General features: G+C 38.7%; 1 protein-coding gene across 1 annotated transcript in view; it reads left to right on the top strand.

The window, feature by feature from the left end:
* The window catches only part of DCDC2 (doublecortin domain containing 2), a 172,332-nt gene that overhangs the window by 137,117 nt on the left and 16,429 nt on the right, over positions 1-18,786 (top strand). Inside the window, exon 8 of the mRNA XM_036447028.2 lies at positions 3,143-3,243. Coding sequence (XP_036302921.1) covers positions 3,143-3,243 — 101 coding nt within the window. The remainder of the gene's footprint in view (positions 1-3,142; positions 3,244-18,786) is intronic.

Genomic DNA, 18,786 nt, shown 5'->3' with positions numbered 1-18,786 from the left:
TTTCTAAAATGCATATGTGTTATATAAACATATTTGTAGTCATAAAATGCTATTTAAAATATTTAACTATACATAACATTTATAGTTAAATATTAAATCCTAAGAGGCTTTCTTCTATCACAGTAACTTTCTAGCTGTTATTCCTTTTTTCTCACCATTTATTCTTACGTATTTCTTTCTGACTCATTTCTGTGTCTGTGCTCACACCTCTCAGTCCCCTCCCCCACACCCTCAGCCAGACTCTTTTACCTCTGTATTCTCTCTGTGCTCCTGTGCACAGAGTGAGCGTTGCTCTCTGCTCTTTATTTTCTTATAGTTGCCATTTTTTTCCATTCCAGTGCACTTTCAATTCTATTTTATTTGAGATTATTGATCTTGTTCTTCTTTTCTGGTGAAATTTTTATTCTAAAACACATCTGCAAGCCATTCATAGCACTGCTTGGATACAGTTAAACATTTCATCGAATGTGAGTATTTAAGAATATATTTCTGTTATATCTGTAGCTTCTCTTTGTGGTCTCTTTGAAAGCAAGTGCAACACTTGGATACAAAAATATCATCCAAAAAAGTCATGCACAGAGGTCATAGCTATAGTCTAATGAATCCCATATCTGCCTCTGAAGGTTAACTCAAGGCACATTTTGTGGATGAGAGAGATTGCTATCTTCTAAGGTAATTTAGAAGGTAGAAAGTCAAACATATCTCATTTTCCTTCTTAAACCTTTTTGAAGGTAACAGCTAACAAATTGTATAACCCTTTTCTGAAATTGGTTTCTTCTGCCTCTGAGCATCTTTGAGTTATGAATTCCACATGTGAATAGAACAGATTTTTATTTTATTTTATTGTTTCTATTATTATTTTCCCGAGTTCCAAGTTCCAGAATTTGATGGAGAGACATGTATCGCCTTACCCTGTCCCTTTGATTCCAGTTTTATAGGCTTGGATTCCTCCCTTTCACTTTCCTCCTTTAGGACCCAGTGATTGAACGTTGTTTTACTAGCCCCTCAGAGTGTCCCACCCTGGGCTTTGTTGAGTGCATGGCAAACTCAGCATTTACTCCAGGCCTGTATGTGTGAGAACACCACTACATTCTCTGTTTTATTTTCTGCTTTCTTTCTTCTGGTATCACTGAACTTTGGCTGCAGTTTCATTTTGGATCCTTGATCTCAGTTGTGAGAAACATCAGAGTCAGGACGTAATCCTTGGACATGCTGTGTGAGCCTTGTCCTAGGGGTAGGGGACGTTAGTTAGTTGTAGAGATAATCCAAAATAGCTGCCAATGCTGAAGTCATCATTGGGTAATGATTCTGTAGTGTATCCTGTTATGTATGTCTATGTGCAGTTTACATATACATGCAGGGTGATTTAATTGAGACCATTCTAGTGAATGAAACATTGCTTTGCTTTGTTAAAGCATACAAGACCAGATGGAAGAAAAGAGAGTGAAACTATTTTGTTGGAGGATAGGAAAATCTAGCCTGGGATTAAATGATTGTTGTAGATAATCTTCTAAATGAATTAATCCATGTGAATTAATTTAACATGGAGAATCAGCTGTGAGTGGTGCTCTGCTGTCCCCTTTTTAAAAAAGGAGAGTAGAGAAGCCATCATCCAGTCAAGTCACAAAAAAAGTAATTAAAATGAACATGGTTTCTTTAAGAGAAACAAAAAGGAGTTGAGTTGGGTTCTGTCTCTCTCCCTCCTCCTCTCCCTCTCTTCTTTCCCACCCTCCCTTCCTCCTTTCCTCACTTGGCTGCATTTTCTAAGCTCCATAGGGCTCTGCTATAGCCTTGATCAATTACAGCACTCTGTTGTTTATATCTCTGTATGCGCATTGGTCTGTATTAGACTTGAAGGAACACTCTACATCCCACTCATATCTTAGAGCAGTGGTTGGCAAACTCATTAGTCAACAGAGCCAAATATCAACAGAACAATGATTGAAATTTCTTTTGAGGGACAATTTTTTTTAAAACTTAAACTTCTTCTAACGCCACTTCTTCAAAATAGACTCACCCAGGCCGTGGTACTTTGTGGAAGAGCCACACTCAAGGGGCCATAGAGCTGCATGTGGTGCGCGAGCCGCAGTTTGCCAACCACTGTCTTAGAGTGCTCCATTGTGCCTTAGAGATAATTAGTCCCCAGCATATATGAAAATATATTTTACATTTAATTAAGAATTATTTCATTTTTTAACAGCATTAAATATTATGGGAAGATGTTAAATGACTGTGCTCTAGGAAATAAGCATTCTTTGGAGAAATAGAGGTGGTATTAATAAAAAAGATTAGAAAAAAAAACAAAACCATTTTCTAGACCTTATGGGTTGCACATGGTGAAATAGATTACCAACAAGGAAGGGAAGTTTCTCCATCCCCGGAGAATTGGACAGAGAGACATCTGTGAGTGAGGCAGGTAGGCAGACATAATGATCCATGGTTCTGTGACTTTTTGATTCCTTGGCCTGGAGAAGAGAAGACTGAGAGAGAAGACATTAAAACTCTTTCAAATATGGAAAATAGCTCCTTTTGCTTCCATAGGAAAACAAGTCAAAGATGCTTAACCTAAAGTCTTAGAGATTTAGGTTACATTTATAGTTAGAGATTTTAAAAATAGATTGGAAAAATCCTGTGGAAATCTTCAAAGTAAAAGATTGATTTGTGTGTGATGCAGAGTCAGCTTTATGATTCTATTACAGTAAAAATACTCTTTTATATTATTCTGAACAGAGAGAATTATTCCAGTATCTTTTTGGAAAGAAAAATATAAAATAGTATTTTAAAAAAGCATTAAGCATTATCACTGTTTCGTGGATAGGAGGGGAGAACAGAGATAGTAAGTGTGAAGTTCTTCCATCTAAACACCTTTACAGTGTTGTATTAAATCCGAGCCAACATATGAGGGGGAATTTGGGACAGATCTTTGTTCTGCTGGGTGAGCCTTGTTTAGGCTATTAAAGCTTTTCCCAATGAAAATGGAGAGGAACTTCAGGGAGGGAAGCTACAAAAATCCTGTCCAGACAAAGGGAACCAAAATACCTATTTCATAAATGTTTTCATCAGGTATTTGATTGTAATTTCTACATGCAGCCACACGATGTCACAATTGGATTTTGATTTCACTGTGTATTTGTCTCAACAGATGAAGGCATTTTCAAAGCTGGAGAAGAAAGATCTGAAACGCGGGGGGCAGTAGAAGTCCAAGAAGATGAAGACACTCAAGTTGAGATTCCAGTTGATCAGGTAATCTCTATGCCTGTAAAAAGATATATAAGCAATTGCTATTTTTATTTCAAGTTTTTCATATGTTAGTTAAACCCTCTCAGGTGTAGTGTGGCTGAAAACCTTAAAAACAAAACTAAACACCTTTACTTCTTTTTAGTTTTCCCACAAAGAATAGCCATTTGGATGGAGTCTTTTATGATGATGATGATTACAGAAAAATGGTATATCTTTTAAAAACAACATTGAAGAATTTGGTGGATTGGAGTTAAGAATGAGATATAAAGAGGGAGAAACTTGACAGAGGGGGGAACAAAGAGTGTTGGCTTTGGGTTTTATCTACAAAAATAGTCCTCCTTTTAGAAAAGCAGGGTATTGTTGTTTGGTTTTGTTTTTAAAAACAAAAGTGTTTTCTCCTTTAGGGTCCTTAAAGTAGTTGTGATTGGAGTTTTTTTTCTTTCTTCATATATTAAATACTTGTATAAATGCAACTCAAATATTTGCTATGTGTATATTGATTTTATTTCTTAGGCCAGTGGAGCACAATAGTGTGTGTGTGTGTGTGTGTGTGTGTGTGTGTTTGCATTCATGTGTGCTTACAGAAGGAATTGAGCAATGTTAATTCTAGTTAAATTATGCCAGAAATAAACAGACTTTTTAAGACAATTCAACCAGGTTTCTTACAATTCTGTGTGGAGGAGGGGAATTTAGGTGAGGAGGGGAAATCATAATCCCAGGCTCAAGGGAAGGAGAAGTCACTAGGTATTGCCACTTGTCCTCTGACTATCCTATATAATAAAAGGGTAATATGCAAATAGACCAAATGGCAGAACAACTGAACAACCAATCAAAGCGTTATATGCTAATGATATGTGAAGGCTACTCAACTTCTCACTATGACATGCACTGACCACCAGGAGGCAGAAAGTCAACTGGTCAACCAGTTGCTATAACCTGCACTGACCACCAGAGAGCAGATGCTTACTGGTAGGTTAGCTTGCTGCTGAAGTCCAGCTGATCTGGACTGAGTGAGAAAGGCTGGACACACCCTAGAGCCCTCCCACAGTCCCTCTGTGGCCTGATTATGCACTGGTGGAGGCCCTCAGCCTGTCCTGTGCCCTCTTGCAATCCAGGACCCTTTGGGGATGTCAGAGAGCTGGTTTCAGCCAGATCCCGTAGGCCACTCCCCTTAGGAGGGTGCCAGACCCAGGGTTCCTGGCTGGCAAGTGCTGCTGCTTGGAAGAGTGAGCCTCTCCTGATTGGGACTGATTGAGCAGGAGCTCACAGCAGGCACATTGGGGTAGGGATGAGCAGGAGCAGCAGGTAGGAGCTGCAGGGAGCATTGGATTGTGGATTTTGGCCTCATCCCTGCAGGCCACCTAGAGGGTCCCTACCTATGCACAAATTCATGCACCAGGCCTCTAGTTACGTGATACTTCCCTTTCAAAAAGCAAATTTCACAATCCAGCAAATTCCATAGATGATCTTCTCAATAGTGTTTGCATTCACAGTGATCCAGTGCAGTCACTGCTTGGTTATTGCATTCACAGTGAGCCAGTGCAGTCACTGCTTGGTTATTGCAGAGGCATTTTCTGTAAGTATCATCTTCCCAATGAAAAGCCCAATGTGTTAAAAACCACAGATTTCAAAAATCCAATTTATTATCCAGGCTTAGCTACAACTAATAATTTTTTATAAACTTCAGTGATAGGTATTTTTTTCTGAGGTTAAATGGAATTTTAAGTCTTCTGTGAAGCTGTAATTAAATATTATAAGACAAAGAAGAATAATCATCATGAATATACAACACCTATTAGTTGCCGAAACCAAGATTAATTTATATTCCAAAGTCAGAATGCCAGATACCAAGAAAAGAATCGTAGCATTATTTCCAGAGGAGAAATTTCTTTGTTAAACATTTAATGAGTTATGAAATCTGTGATAGGTATTTTTTTTTTTTTTTTACACATAAGTTTAATGATCACAAAGAAAGGTGACTAGAAGGGGGCATAGATCAGTGCTGGAACCTGAGCATCCTTGGGTAAGTGTTTGACCATGGAGCTTGATTTCTTATTTGGGTGTTTGACCATGGAGCTAACTTATTAACATACAAGTATGCAAAAGAGACTGACTAGACAGCTTGATAAAAGCTGAGCAATTTTAACTAATTGATGTCAGTTTGAAGGAAATAAAACCAGGTAAGAAAATTGACACTATGATTTAATAGAGTTTGGATTGTCCAGCTCATGTGGTTGGCATGAGCTGCTATTCACGTCAGGGTGTAGAGTCATTCTCTCTATGATCTGGTGACTTTTAACACTATATCCTAAGCAGCTCTGTTATAAATATTGTCAAAAACTAAGTGAGAGTGTGGAGAAATTAGTGTGAAGATTCATTATAGTAATATTCATTACAGTCAGAACAGCTCTGAGGATGTGCCCTAATGGTGGTCTCAAGGAACAAAGGTACTGTTCATTAAGTATCTATGAGTGCCAGGCACTGTAGTAGGCACTTTTATCTCATGCAATTGTGATATCCACCTTGTGAGATAATCCTCAGTTTATATAGAAAAAGAAAGGGAGCTCACATAGGTGGAATTACATGTCCAAGATGGTATTGTCAAAGGAGTTGGGATTTGAATGCAGGTCTGTCAAACTTCAAAGCACAGGAGTGATCTAGAGGAAGAGTAGTAAATGCAAACAAACAAAGAAACAAATAAAAAAACAACAACAAAACAATGATTAACCCAGGGATTGAAAAATTCTTGCGTCAGAAAGGAAATGTAGTCATCCTATATGACTTGGCTCAGCTGTAAATGATACTTACACACACTGCCTTTCAGGCCAATCCTAGTTAACTACTTTGAGTTGGTTTTCTGTCATCTAAATGGTTCATGCTGTAACTTTAGTCAAAGGTCCATGAAGAAAGGTGTGTGTGTGTGTGTGTGTGTGTGTGTGTGTGTGTGTAAATGTCATGTGCTAAGTAATTTATCTATGCCTTAAAAGCATATCAAATTTTAGGAGTAAATATTAAGATCTCTGTTGGGAGCCAATGCTCTGAAGAGCTCTTCTGTTTCTCCACATCTTATGAGTAGAGGCACCGATTGCCTTAGTTCTGGACTATCTTTATAAGGATGTTTGTATAGTAAACAGGCCTGAAAAACAGGGATAGTGACTTTCTTGGGAGGAGTCACTCTCAACTGGATATGATTTTGGCAATTTCTGAGGACATTTTTGATTGTTATGCTAATAGCTAAGAGAATGTATGGTTAGGAGCCAGGGATGCTGCTAAAATATCTTGGTATATAACAGCCCCCCTCCCTCCCACACACACAATTATTCAGTTCAAAGTGTCAGTAGGGCTGAGAATCCTGCTGTAGAACAAAGGCGAGCTTTGTTTATTGTCTAGTACTGTGGTCGGTAAACTGCGGCTCGAGAGCCACATGCAGCTCTTCCAAAAAATACCATGGCCTTGGTGAGTCTATTTTGAAGAAGTGGTATTAGAAGTTAAATTTTAAAAAATTTGGCTCTCAAAATAAATTTCAATGGTTGTACTGTTGATATTTGGCTCTGTTGACTAATAAGTTTACCAACCACTGATCTATAATAGTATAATAAGATCATGTCTCCATGTGATGTAAAAGTCTGGCAGGTTTACTATCCAACATAGAAGATTTGATGCCATTGAATTGTATACTCAAAACTAGTTAAAATGGCAATTTTTATGTTATGTATATTTTAACAAAATAAAAATATTTTGAAATGAAAGATTTGGGTTCTTTAACCTTTGGGTTCTGCCTTTGAAAAGCAGACTACTATGTGTATTACCTAGTCCTCTTACATTGCCCTGGGGAGTGGGGCTTTGGGGAGTGAGTACAAGTGGTGATCTTCTAGCTACTGGCATTGCTGTGAGCAATCGAGTCAGCTATCTCTGACCCAAAAGTCTCATGTCTTCTGCCAGCATCCATGAAACTGGCAGGCTGATTTGTTAGCTGGCAAGAGGAATAATTCAGACCTCAACAGCCTGGCAACAACTAGCTTGTGTGTGTGTGAGTGTGTGTGTGTGTGTGTGTGTGTGTGTGTGTGTGTGCGCGCGAGCGCGCGCGCACAATGGGGACTCGTGAATAAATTCTAGTCAAGAAAGAATCTGAACTCTGTCCCAAGATCCAGACTCTTCATTTTTTAGAGACAAGTTAATGATACTTCTGCACTTGTGGAGAAGTGAAGAATGTCACATTACATATTCAGGAAGGCCAAAACAAATATATTTTCTTAAGGGATAGTTTAGGTCTAATAAGAATTTGGTAGCCTTATTAGAGTACCATGCACATTCCAAATCAATCTGGTTTTCCATAAGCAGTGGGATAGGTGCCTGGTTAGCTAATACCTATGGTTGTATCCTGGCACTGATGACTCATGCGACAATATGCTCTATTTATAAAAATGATGCTTTTCTAGGCTAAGGAATCAATAAATGGGCTTGTTTCATTATATTTAAGTAAACTGCACCTAATAAGTGAGAATTAGGAAGGAGAATTCACCAATCAGAAACACAGGCCTATAAAACAGGCAAATAAACAATTATGTTTCAGATTTCGTTCCATTTGACAGAAGAGAGCACAAGATAGGGACAGTAACTTAGAGTGATTTGGGGTTGTTTTATAGCATCCTCCCATCAGTTTGTAGTTGATTCTCAGTAATAAAATAATGAGAATTTCAAAATGTTTTTATGCTAAATAGTTTCATTAAATAGCATTTAAGCCAGCATCATGAGCACTGGAGCAATGAAAGCTTTTTGTTGTTTTTTTAATTGTAGGTTGTGATTGGATTTATTTGTTCACTTGTGTGTTTGTTTAAAACTTCTTAATTAAAATTACACATATGATATTTTTAAAAGATGTAACAAAAATGGTGACCTCTTATTTCACTTTTCCCCACCTTGATGCCTTTTTCACAGAGGTACCCTATTTGAACAGTTTGTTGTTTCTCATGGAATACACTGCTGTATTTCTACACCATTCCTCTCTTCCTTCCTCCCCTCCATTTTAATACCTCTGAGATCTTTGGGTCTTACAATGTCAAACTATGTCATAGTTTAATTAGCTTCCCCCTCTCCCCCCATTCTAAGAGGTACACAGAATGGAGATCCTTTTAACTGGTGACATATCAAATTTGATAAAGTACATTTGCTGATTTTTTTCAATTTTAGATAGTATTTACTAACTTTATATCTAATGACTATGGAAGATTATTATTTAAATCTCTTACCAACTCCTTCCCACTCCCTCCTCCCCAAATAAGGCCCTATGTGCACAAAACTTTACATACATGCCTTTTCCTTTTTTTTTTTTTAATTTTATTGATTTTCCACAAAGATGAAGGGAGAGGAGAGGGATAGAGAGCTAGAAACATTTATGAGAGAAAAACATCAACCAGCTGTCTCCTGCACACCCCCTACTGGGGATTGTGCCCGCAACCAATGTACATGCCCTTGACCAGAATCGAACCTGGGACCTTTCAGTCCACAGACCGACGCTTTATCCACTGAGCCAAACTGGTTTTGGCTACATGCCTTTTCTTCCTTCCCATTATAATGCTACTAGTGGTCTGGTGCATGGATTCATGCACATTGAAATGAAATTAATTAGAAAGTTGCCAGCAGGGCAGGACTGGGCAAGATGGGCCTGAAGCCAACCTCCCACAGCCCCTTCCTGGCCGGCTGCACCTGGAGCAGTGCCGTGGTTGGAAGGGCATCTTCACAGTGAGCGGGGTCCCTCCAGCAGGTGGGGTCCCTCAGCCTGGCCTGCAAGGATTGGGTCAAAACTGCCTCTCTGACATCCCCCAGGGGTCCCAGAGTACGAGAGGGCACTCTGCCAGGTTGCTGTTGTACAGGGACTTGAATGCAAACACAAGTGTGCAGTAAACCAGATTCAGGACCAACAGTGTCCCAGCAACAGCATAATCCATGGCCAAAGGTGGAATTGTTGGACCCTGCGAGGAATCGGGCTCCCTCCTCTCTGGTTCTGGGGTGCATCACCCGAGAACTGCTGCTGCCAAGTCACTGTAGCTCAGCAGCTCCTGTGTTGAGTGTCTGCTCCCTGGTGGTCAGTGCACAACAGACCTACCTCCCGGTCAGACAGTTGGACAGTCGATTAGCCTTTTATATTCTATATAATAAAAAGCTAATATGCTAAATGTCCAACCATTTATTCAATCATTATACCATTCAATCAGTCACTATGATGTGCACTGACCACCAGGGGGGGGTCTTAGCTGAGCCATATAGGTACATATCCTTTGTTGTGTTACCCTTTATTCCTCCTCCCTATTTTAGTAATTGCCTTTTTCATTGTTTGTTTAGTTTTTATGTGTAGTTATTAGCAAGCCATTTCCAAACTATGTCAGAACTGTTGATTTCCTCTTGGTGTACTCAAACATGTATAATGATATTGAAATCTCAGTTTCATCTTTTCAGCCTTTCATTTATCTTCCTCAAGCTGGTTAGTTGTTCTATAGATATGCTTTTCAGGGTTATCCTGGTATTTGTCTTCACTATTATTTTGGAAATTTCCTTTGCTTCTCCAGTGGATGGATCCTCCATTTCTTGTATTCTGTGTCTTCCTCTTTCTTGGTTACACCTTCATTTTTGTGTGAAACTCACCTCTAGGAGCCCACTGAGAAAAGCGTCACTGAAGACACTTTTGAAAAACAATAAAACTTAAATGTCTGAAAATGTCTTTTGTTCTCTATCCTAACTTGACTAAGTATGACTAGGAATAAAATTATAAGTTAGATATAATTTCTCTCAAAATTTTGAAAGCTTTGCTCAATTGTCCTTCCTATTCAGAATGGCAGTTGGGAAAGTTTGGTGCCATTGTGTCTCCTGGGACTTTGTAAAATAACCCCTTTTCACTATCTGGAAGCTTTCAGGCCCTTGTCTTTGTTCCTGGTTTTCTGAAGATTTCCAATTTAGTGTCTTGGTGCAGGTCTTTTTGCTTATTGAACTGGACATTTAATGGGCTTTTCTATTATGTAAATGTTTGCTTTTTAGTCTTGAAAAATATATTGAATTATTTTTTTGATAACTTTTCTTCATTTCTCTCCTCTCTTTCTAGAATAACAGGTATTTGGATATAGGTCCCCCTAGACTCATCCTATACTTGTTTCTCATACTTTCCATCTCCATGGATTCTTTTTCCTATTTTTTCAATCTTTTTTAAAATAAAAAAGCCTAGTGTTTTCTTTCATCTGTTGAATTTTTTTCCAGTTATATATTTTGAATTTTTAGGAGCTCTGTAAGTTCTCTGAATATTCCTTTTTATAGCATCCTATTCCTGCTTTATGGATATGATATCGTACTTTATCTTTCCAAGGATGGATCTATTATTTTCACCTTTCTTTTTAATGCTGTTTTTGTTTCCTCTGAGTTTCTTTTTATTTCTATGTTTTTATCTCTGTCTACGTGTCAGAGGCTTTTCTTACCTGTCTGGTTAATTGGTCATTTTCTTTTAAGATTGAAATATGCTTGACATAAAATATTATGTAAATTTGAGATGCATATCTGGTTAGATTTTAGAGTAAAGCAATAGAGACACTCTTCATAGTCAAGGCTTATCAGGTTGGGGGAGTTGCACTGTAGGGTGATTGGTTTTTGCCATTTTATCGGTTAGATCTCCAATTTCAGAACTGTGGGTTATTAGAAGGGAGTGAGAAAAACCACATTTGTTCAATCTTCTGTGTTCAACCAGAAATCACTTTCACACTAATTCATCTTTATAGAACCGGCAGGAGGGATGGTAGCTTGGCAGCCCATGACCAGATCTGCGAGAGAGACTTATTTGGCGAGCACCGAGCTTACAGTACCTGAACCTCTTCAGCAGGCCACGTGTTCTGCAGTTTGCCATAGGACATAGCACTTCCTATTATCAAACACCTGTCCCAAATTCACATCTATCTTATTTTCCCAGCCCCTGGGAGCACTTGAGTTTGTGATTCTTGGTCTACACAGAGAACATAGTGCTATTTAAAAAAAAAAAAAAAAATCTGCAGCCTAGAGACTATACCTGGAAGCAAGGAAGTTTGAAATCCAAATATGCCCATTGACATAGTTTTGTTCTCCATGCCCTGGTCTCATCACTTCTACCAGCTACTTATGGAGAATCAGCTACTACTTCTCTCATGAAAGGCAAGCTAAATAGAGAGCTTGTTTGTATTAGTTTTTCATAGGTAATAAAATACACAAAAAGATAAGGAGTCTGCTTCCTCTGATTAGACCTCTAAATCTGCTTCAATGAAATATATTTATTAAATAATAATTATAAAGCATGTAGAACCAGAAAGGAAGCTCATTCAAACTCCTTATTTTGCCATTGAAGAAACAAAGCTCCCTAGTGGGGAAAGCCGTTTTCCCACAAAGACACAGCTGCTGGGTGGGGAGCCTACGTCGGCGCCCAGGGCTCCTGGCCTCAGTCTGTACTCTCTCTTACTACCTACTTCAAGGTAGGGAAGTGGGAGATTAAGGACTTCTTATTATCTCACAAACAACAACATGTTCCATCTGTGTAGGGGGCCACTAGGCCTTTACTGCCTTCCTGGACTGAAAGGAAAATGCACTAACAGTATCTTCATCAATCTTTTTTCTTAAGTCATAGTCTTTTAGTGAATCCTATTCATGTTTGCTGATATAAGCATCACACACAACTGCAAGAGTAGAGGTGGAGGTGACTAGCTTCTTAATTTCTGGGTTCATCATCAAGACCCTTTGTGACACTGTAATTGCAGATTTGTGTTTAATTGATAAAAATGGTGTTAAACATTAAAGTGTAGCCTCCTGGGATTTCTGATGTAAATGAAAGAAAATTAATGTTTACTTCTAAAGTGAGAAAACTTAATGTAAAATTTTTTTCTAATGATGACTAAATATTCCCTTGCTACCTAGGTTACCTAGGGTTAAGTTTTCAATGTATCACATCTTTTCATATGGGTGTTGCAGAAACTGGTAAAGCTTGAGTGGTCATGCTTGAATGAACAGGTGACTGGCCAGAGCTCCATGCTTTCTGTAGGTTTTTGTACTTCGAACCATATAGGTATAAAACAATTTCTCCCCCTGTGTGAAAGTAAGCCTCTGAAAGCTAAAAGCAGGAAGCAGCACTTTGCTGTCATGAAAAATTGAAATTGATTATTTCAAAAAAAACCTCATTGAAATTGGATAGGAAATGATTTTAGTTTCCATAGGGACAGAAATATAAAACAAGTGCAGTTACTTCTATACTTTCAACATCTCTGCCTGAACTCTGCCATAAAATCCACATCTACACTTCCTGCCCAAACCTTGTAAAGAATCCTCACTCTTATAAAATGTCAGATGTAGCAAAAGTTACATTGAGAATTGATCATCTAAAGTAATCCTTTCTCTCTCTCCCTGTCTCTCTCTCTCTCCCTCTCTCCTCTCTCCTCTTTTCCTCCCCCCCTCCTCTCTCCTCTCTCTTCTCTCTTCTCTCTTCTCTCCTCTCTCCCCTCTCCTCTCTCTTCTCTTTGCTCTCTTTTATTCTTTTTTTCTTTTAAAAAATATATATTTTATTGATTTTTTACAGAGAGGAAGGGAGAGAGATAGAGAGTTAGAAATGTTGATGAGAGAGAAACATTGACCAGCTGCCTCTTGCACACCCCCTACCAGGGATGTGCCCGCAACCAACGTACATGCCCTTAACCAGGATTGAACCTGGGACCTTTCAGTCTCTACCTGGGACCGATGCTCTACCACTGAGCCAAACCGGTTTTGGCTCATTATTCTTTTTTTTTTTTTTTTTCTTTTTTTTTTTTTTCCCCTGATCTCCAGTTTCTAGGCATAGTCTATCGATATTTCAGGGAGGAAGACCAGCGATGTGGGAACGTGGGTGGGCAGGAGAGGGTGGTTAAGTAAGGTATCTTGACTAGAAAGTTCTAACTTGTGCTGTTATTTCAGATAGAAAGGTCTTAAATATTAACATATATTCCTCAGGAAATTCTGATGTAAATATAAGAAACATCAACATTTACTTTAACATTAACTGTAGACTGAGTTTGTTTGCCTTTTCCGTTTTTAATTTTTGGGGCTGCTGTTACTGTCAGAGTTTAAAGTGTAAATCATTTTAGCAGCTCCATCTGTCTGTGAAAATAGCTTCAAATAATTGATGCTTTTGCTATTTTGCAGCTTATTTACATGAAATTTCCATATTCCATCTTATTTTTTTCTTATCACTCAGGAATCCTGAGTTAATCTCAGTAACTACATGCATATTCTCTAGGAAAGCTGAATACGTATGGTTTCCCCTGAGCCATCCCTGCAAGGAGGTAGCCAGCAATAATAGCTACCAGACCTTTTCTATCTTGCCATATCAATCAACCATTTTCTCAAAATGTTCATCACAAAATAAATAGTAAGATACACATGTAGGCAAACTCAGGCAAAAACACCTGAAATGCTAATGTTGATGTCATGTAAAAGGTAAAATCTGTCACTCTTCTAATAAATGTTAACAGCAATTGCATACAATAATGTGCTTTTTATTTTTTAAATCTTTATTGTTCAGATTATTACAGTTGTTCCTTTTTATTTCCCCCATAGCTCCCCTCCACCCGGTTCCCATGCCCTTCCCCCTCACCCCCCCACTGTCCTCACCCATAGGTGTACTATTTTTGTCCAGTCTCTTCCCACACCCCCCACACCCCTTTCCCTCTAGGATTGTCAGTGTACTCCCTTTCTATACCCCCGGTTCTATTATATTCACCAGATTATTCTGTTCATCAGATTTTTTATTTCCTTGATTTTTAGATTCACTTGTTGATATATATGTATTTGTTGTTCATAATGTTTATCTTTACCTTTTTCTTCTTCTTCCTTTTCTTAAAGTATACCTTTCAGCATTTCATAAAATACTGGTTTGGCGGTGAAGCTCTTTATCTGATCTTCAATTCTGAATGATAGCTTTGCTGAGTAATCTTGGTTGTAGGTTCTTGCTATTCATCACTTTGAATATTTCTTGCCACTCCCATCTGGCCAGCATAATTTCTGTTGAGTAATCAGCTGACAATCATATGGGTGCTCCCTCATAGGTAACTAACTGTTTTTCTCTTGCTGCTTTTAATATTATCTCTTTGTCTTTTGCTCTTGGTATTTTACTTATGATGTGTCTTGGTGTGGTTCTCTTTGGATTCCTTTTTTGGGGGGTTATGTGCACTTCCTGGAATTGTAAGTCTATTTCTTTCACCAGATGGGGGAAGTTTTTGGTCATTTTTTCTTCAAATAGGTTTTCAGTATCTTTCACTTTCTCTCCTTCTGGTAACCCCATAATTCTGATGTTGGTATGCTTAAAGTTGTCCCAGAGGCTCCTTACACTATTTTCATATTTTTAGATTCTTTTTGCTTTTTGCTTTTCTGGTTGGGTGTTTTTTGCTTCTTTGTATTTCAAATCTTTGACTCGATTCTTGTGACCCTCTGCTGTTGGATCTCTGTATATTATTTTTAATTTCAGTCAGTGTATGCTTAATTTCTAGTTGGTCCTTTTTCATTTCCTTGAGGGTCTCACTAAATTTATTATCCTTTTTTTAGAAAATTATTATTTTTTTATTTATTTTTTAAGGTATTATATGTGTACATATCTTACCATTGCCCCTCCCCACTCCCATATATGCCCTTACCCCTCAAAGTTTCGTGTGCATTGCTTATGCTTATATGCAGCATACAAGTCCTTCAGTTGATCTCTTATCTCCCACATATCTCCCTAACCTTCCCGCTATAATTTGACAGTCTGTTTATTGCTTTACTGTCTCTGAATCTATCTTTTTGCTCATCAGTTTATAATGTTCTTTATTATCCATAAATGAAGAGACCATGTGATGTTTTTCTTTCATTGACTGGCTTATTTTACTCAGCATAATGTTTCTAGAAAATTCTTGAAAAATTTTATAACCATGGTTTTAAACTCTATATCCAATAGTTTGCTTTCCTCCATTTCTTTCATTTATGACCTGTTTCTTTTTCTTCGTGTTTTGGCTGCTTCCCTGAGTTGATAGAGTGACTTTGTGTGCTAAGTGTTTTATAGGGCCCAGTGGCTTACCCTCCTCAGTTACCTGAGGTGGACACTCTTGGTGAACCTCTTTTGTGGGCTGCTTACACAGTCTTGTTATAGTTAAGCCTTGATTGTTGTTGGTATCACTGGGAGGAATTGAGACCTCCAGGCCAATTGGTTGTGAGGATCAGCTGTGTCTAGGATGGGAGAACTTCTGTGCTGTACACACCCTTATGGGGCAAGACTTGCTTCAGTTGGACTTTGGTGCTCACTGAGTTTGCCCTCTGAGTGTGTCTCTTATGGTTCTGAGGAGTTGTAATCTGGATGGTCCTACTCTGTCCCCTGGGTACACTGGCTCTTGAATCTCCAAGGAGGTGCTAATTTAGCCTCTGCCTGAGGCCACCCAGCAGGAGTTATGGAGAGATATGTAGATTCTTCTTTTTTGTTTGGATTTTGGAGGTGCCCAAAGAGGCCAGGCTGTTAAGCAATACAAGCTACTGCAAAGCCTTGGGCGTTCTTTTGGATGTTCTGGGTCTTTCTGACTCAGCTGCAATTTGTTAGGTAAATTTAGATTTCAAAGGATCAGGCCATTCATATGCAAAAGCCTCTGAACTCAGCTTGGATGGGGCAGAGTCTCAGGGCAGAACAAACTGCAACAGCTTCTCATTAGCCCTGCCCTAAGAGGTTTCTGGGTCTTAGTGTTCCTTGGTAGTCACTTTAAGAACCTCTGAGAGAAAGTTGTCCTCAAGTTCTGCCTGCTACCAGACAATCCAATTTCTCCCTGCATGATTCTGGGTCCCCAGAGTCTCACCTGGAACTGGAGTTCAGAGCACTTGGGAGCTTGTGTCTCCCTGCGGATTGAAAAAGCCAGCTGTGTACTCAGTTGCCAATCCTCTTTGCAAATATGCCTCAGTACCTCTGCCTTCTGCAGCTCCTCTGAGTCTCAGTGTGCTTTTCTCTTCCCTTCTAATTGTAGAATTTCCACTTAGCCAGCCTTCCTCTGGTTCTGGATGATGTCCGCTTTGTCTTTTAGTTGTAGTTTTGAAGTGGTTGTGCGCTGCAGCAAGTTCAGGTGTTTACTGATGCCGCCATCTTAGTTTCTTGATAATGTGGATTTTAAAAGATAAAAGTCTCAGAAAGAGAAAAGACCTCACAGAGGTCTTACCAACACCTCTATGTTGAAGGGCACATATAATTTGTAATTGCACCTATGTGTGTACTATGGATGTTAATCTGGTTGTGCTCTGATGTCCTTGATGGTAGAGAGGCTGTGGGGCTGGGATCACCTGGGTGACTTCTGAGATCATGGTTTCACATAATGTACTTCAACTTAGTGAATATATAGAGTAAAATATAATGAATACCCTTTCTTGTCTCCAGTGGAGCACAAGAATTGTGCTTTCTAAAGAATATAGTATTCCATAATTACTCATGGACATGAGCTACTCCTGAAGTTTCAGGATGGATAGTTGTACTCCCTGGAGAAACAATTTCTTCCTTAAAACTGGTTCTCTTTAAATTTTAGTCACAAACTGACCAAAATTTGATGTGGCAGGGCAAAAGACTTTAAGCATAGGTAAAAATATCTTCCTAATGTATTACTTTTGCAATAATGTGTTTCTGTTTTATAACATGACTCTTAATAAACAGTGGCATGGGGATAAACTTAGAATAAATCTAGTAACCCTGTCTTTATGTCTAAACATCATTCTGTTAACAGTCAATCTTACTTTTTTCCAGCTTTCAATAAAATTGATGTTTTTTTTAAGATAAAAGTACAATCTTTATTTAAAGAGAGATTATTTCAAGGCATTACTGTAATTAGGAATTTTAATCAAAAATGCTGTTTTGAAGTTGTATATTTATGAATGTCTTATTTTATAGGTGGTGTAGAGGCTTACCAGGGTTATCTGGGGATCTGTTAGAAATGCAGAGCCTCGGAAATGCTGGCTTAGCATCTGCATTTAACAAGATCCCAGGTGATGGAGAAGCACTGACTTAGAGAACACTAGGCTAGAAGTAACTATTAGCATCATACTGAGTTTGGGGTATTGCTCTTTACGTTATCTTGGGAAAATAGCTTAACAATCTAGTGGTCAAAAAATATTTCCTCTTTTTTGGATACACCTGAGATTTTGGACAAGTGTACCTAAATCTGTATACTTTTTTTCTTTATCTGAAAACATTGATAATAGTGTTTACCTCAAATGATTATAAGGTTATTTTAAATATAATTGTGCATCTGAGGTGCATGGGTCATAATACCAGGTATCTGTAGAATATCCAATAAATGTGAGCCTCTCATTATCATCCACTTTCCTGAGGGCACATATGATGCTGGCTTTTATCTGTGAGAGACACATTTGTGTTTAATTTAAGACAACTGATAATACAATATTTTAATAAATATGGTGATGGACATATAGTGATAATACAATATTATAGTAAATATGGTGATGGGATAAGAAAGAGCCCTGACTCTTGCCCTGGCAGATTTGGTTCAGTGGGTTGAATGTTGTCCCATGCATCAAAAGGTCCCTTGTCTGATTCCTGTTGAGGACACATGCCCAGGTTTCAGGCTTGATCCCCAGTGCAGGAGGCAGCTGATAGATGTTTCTGTCTCCCTCTCTCTTCCCTCTCTCTAAATTCAATAAAAAACATTTTTTTTAAAGAGCTTTGTCTCTAGAAACTTCCATTGAGACAAGGCTGATTTTCCCCATTCCATAATTATTCCAGACATTGTTAGAGATTCTACTTGATAGCAATTCATGTTCACTATTTTCATATCACACCTAAACAGAGAAAAAGTGCACACTGTGATTAGAGTGTTCAAAAGAAATTTGATAGGCGTGGTGATGGCACAATTGACTGAGGAAACCAGGAAGCCTGGGAGGGTAAAATGTTTAACGCAGAGGAGGAGAGCTTTCTGGGCCATGTATAGGGAACAGAATGAATAATAAGTATGGTGCAAGGAGATCGGCCAGGATTCTTTCCACTTCCTCCACAGAGGACATGCCCTCCCCCTGCCTCTCCCTGAAGATTGCTTTCTCAGAATGCAGGGCTGGGTTGCCCTTCCTTCTCTGTCACACCAGTCAGCCCTCTTCCTTTATGATGAACCTGACTTCCCTAGACTGGGACAAAGGGCTTTTTTTTATTTTATATAATATGTTTTATTGACTTTTTACAGAGAGGAAGAGAGAGGGATAGAGAGTTAGAAACATCGATGAGAGAGAAACATTGATCAGCTGCGTCTTTGCACACCCATTACCGGGGATGTGCCCGCAATCAAGGTACATGCCCTGACCAGAATCGAACTTGGGACCTTTCAGTTTGCAGACCGATGCTCTATCCTCTGAGCCAAACCGGTTTCAGCACAAAGGACTTTTTAAGAAAAGGAAACGGGAGAGAAGACAAAGGAAGATAGAGGAAATAATATGCACATAAATATGAATGTGTGAGGAGAAGATAATGGTGTTTGAAGGCCTGCCATAACAAAATACCTCTGACTGGGTGGC

This window comes from Pipistrellus kuhlii, unplaced genomic scaffold, assembly GCF_014108245.1.
Source record: "Pipistrellus kuhlii isolate mPipKuh1 unplaced genomic scaffold, mPipKuh1.p scaffold_m20_p_2, whole genome shotgun sequence".
Classification (NCBI taxonomy): domain Eukaryota; kingdom Metazoa; phylum Chordata; class Mammalia; order Chiroptera; family Vespertilionidae; genus Pipistrellus; species Pipistrellus kuhlii.
The sequence above is the reverse complement of the archived record's forward strand: the minus strand, read 5'-3'. Positions and strand labels throughout refer to the sequence as shown.